At 36.1% G+C, this 2,500-nt stretch overlaps 1 protein-coding gene across 12 annotated transcripts in view; it reads right to left on the reverse strand.

Annotated features, from left to right (window-relative positions):
* Positions 1 to 2,500, reverse strand: part of slc2a9l2 (solute carrier family 2 member 9, like 2) — a 29,717-nt gene that overhangs the window by 21,863 nt on the left and 5,354 nt on the right. For 2 of the 12 annotated variants that reach the window (XR_015506993.1, XM_087280982.1), the window contains exon 2: positions 1,345 to 1,374. The exons of 6 other annotated variants lie outside the window; for them this stretch is intronic. Coding sequence is in view for 1 of the 6 variants with exons in the window: in XM_087280977.1 (XP_087137103.1) it covers positions 2,137 to 2,147 (11 nt within the window). In the remaining 5 variants the exon portion in view is untranslated. Of the gene's footprint in view, positions 1 to 1,117; positions 1,242 to 1,344; positions 1,375 to 2,136; positions 2,219 to 2,500 lie in introns of those variants that run through there. 4 more of the 12 variants (XR_015506990.1, XM_087280977.1, XM_087280983.1 and 1 more) reach the window with 3 other exon arrangements.

The following is a 2,500-nucleotide window of genomic DNA, read 5'->3' on the forward strand; positions in this document are numbered from 1 at the left end:
TAAACACAACTGCTGTGAGTTTAGATTATTCATCTAACAGAACAGGATTTATTGATATGATGCGGTTGAGTGTTTGATTTGTGTCTGTCATGTAATATCCACTGAAGGTGAAACTGACCATCGATGGATTTGCTCTTCAGTGTTTGGACTCTCAGTAATGATGTTAAAGCACACTGAACTGAGCTGAGCTGAGCTGAACTGAGCTGAGCTGAACTTAAACACTATAATACTGAACTCCTCTGTTACAGTTTCTATGACCATTTATGTGAAGCTGCTTTGACACAATCTACATTGTAAATGAGCTTTACAAATAAAGCTGAATTGGAAAGTTATGAACATTTACTGTATGATTGGTTTATGAACGCCATGCCTACATCTTGACAGCCAATCAGCAGCCAGTACACTGACACTCTCCCAGTTTCATTCATATGTTTGTTTTTGATAAGAATATACTGATATAAAGCATGAATGATTCAGAGCAGAGATATACACGTTGATGATTTTTTAAAGTCATGTATACAGCACACCGTCACTTATGATGGCAAAATAAACTCAACTTTAATATATATACCCAAAGAGTCTTGATCCAGTGGACTGACTGCTGATGTTTGCTGACTGTGCGATAATCAGAGAAATCAGTATCATTATCGTTATTATTAGTGTGTAAATATTGTCATAGCAGCTGTCGCAATTATTCTTGCTTGATTGCAGTTCATTACACGATGTACGCTGTATCAGTCTTATCTGACATTATCAAGATGATGCATTTGTTCTGACTGTTTTCTCATTTTTTTATTACATAATATAATGAGACCAACTCAGAGTTCAGTTGTGCCAAATGCATCATCATTATAATGTCAGATCACTCTGATTAAAGGGGTTTTCTCCTTGTCAAATATTTCTAAAGTGACTTTTAATAAATAAATTAAAAAGTCACAGTGTTTCCTCTAATGTTTCCTCTTCTGGAGAAAGACTAATTTGTTTTATTTGGGAAGATTATTTTTTATTTTATTTTATTTATTTATTTATTTTATTTCACTGGACTGCAGGTCAGAGAGGAAATCTCAGCATCGTACAACAACACAATTCCCATCATGTGCTGTAATCGAGCTTGTACATGTTGTGAAGATATAGACACTGTCCTGTAGGAATCTCTGTATTTATGACATCTGTAGCGGTGTTATTCGCCTGCTCTGCTGAACAGCTTGTTCTGTTTCTCAGTGTCAGCTCAGGGTTTACACACGACCAAGAGATCTGTCTGACAGCATGAGCGGGATTTCAGCTGACATGGTCGTCATTTTCTCAGTTTATAAATAAAAATGACACAAAATGCACATCATTTACCATCAGTCCAATAGGAGACTGCTGTCAGTTCTGAAATTATCAAACAATAATCAATAATTAGTTTGTTAGCATGCCAAAAATGAATTATTGCATTTAAAATAAATTTAGATTTGACACAATATATATGTGTGTGTGTGTGTGTGTGTGTGTGTGTGTGCTGTGTATATTTGTTGTGAATATATAAATACACACAGGCGTGCACACCATTCTGAACATAATAGTTTGTTCTGGAGACAATCCAAAACATATATTGCTGAAGGGGCTAATAATATTGACTTAACATGGGTTTAAAACCATAAAAAACTGCTTTCACTCTAGCCAAAATATTATAAGAAATACTGTGGAAATTTCCTTGCTCTGTTAAGCGTCATTTAGGAAATAAAAAAACAAAAAACAAAGAGGTGCCAATAATTCTGACTTTAACTGTATATATATACACACACACATAACACACACATGTCAAGACATACTTTGACTTTGGATGCGATCAATCCAAAACTATTTGAACTTCAGTTACAGAATGGATAAAAACTAATAATCCACATCACACACACACACACACACTCACACTCACACACACACTCACACAAAGACTTTGACACTGGAAAACACACACTCTTGTTTTTCCGCACATCAACACTGTTTTCTTCAAAGAATCAATCCTATGGCCTCGACCAGTTCAGTGTGGACACACACACACACACGTTTCTACAGTACCGAGCCCTCACAGAACATGCTGCAGTTCTACATTTTCAAAATTCTCCATTCTGTCTGATTTATGAGCATGTTTACCTGTTTATCATGTTTACCTCATGGAGAACTCAATCTGAGTCCCTATGAGTCTGTGTGCATTCAGGTTTAAGTCTTCACTGGGCTATATAAACAAGCACACACACACACACACACACACACACACACACACATCCAGATTCAATGCTGATCATTAAAGTATGAGCAAATCACTGTGGATCATGTTATTCACTGATCATGATCATGTCAAAATGCCAAACTACACACACACACACACACACACACACACACATGCAAACTAACACACACTCACACACACACTTGAACACAGTAACACAAAGCAAGTAAGCTATTAATACTACATGAGTTTTAAATCTTCATCAGTAATCAGCAGAAGCTCCAGACA

The sequence above is a fragment of the Danio rerio genome, chromosome 14, assembly GCF_052040795.2.
Source record: "Danio rerio strain M-AB ecotype USA chromosome 14, GRCz13ab, whole genome shotgun sequence".
NCBI classification, from domain to species: Eukaryota; Metazoa; Chordata; class Actinopteri; order Cypriniformes; family Danionidae; genus Danio; species Danio rerio.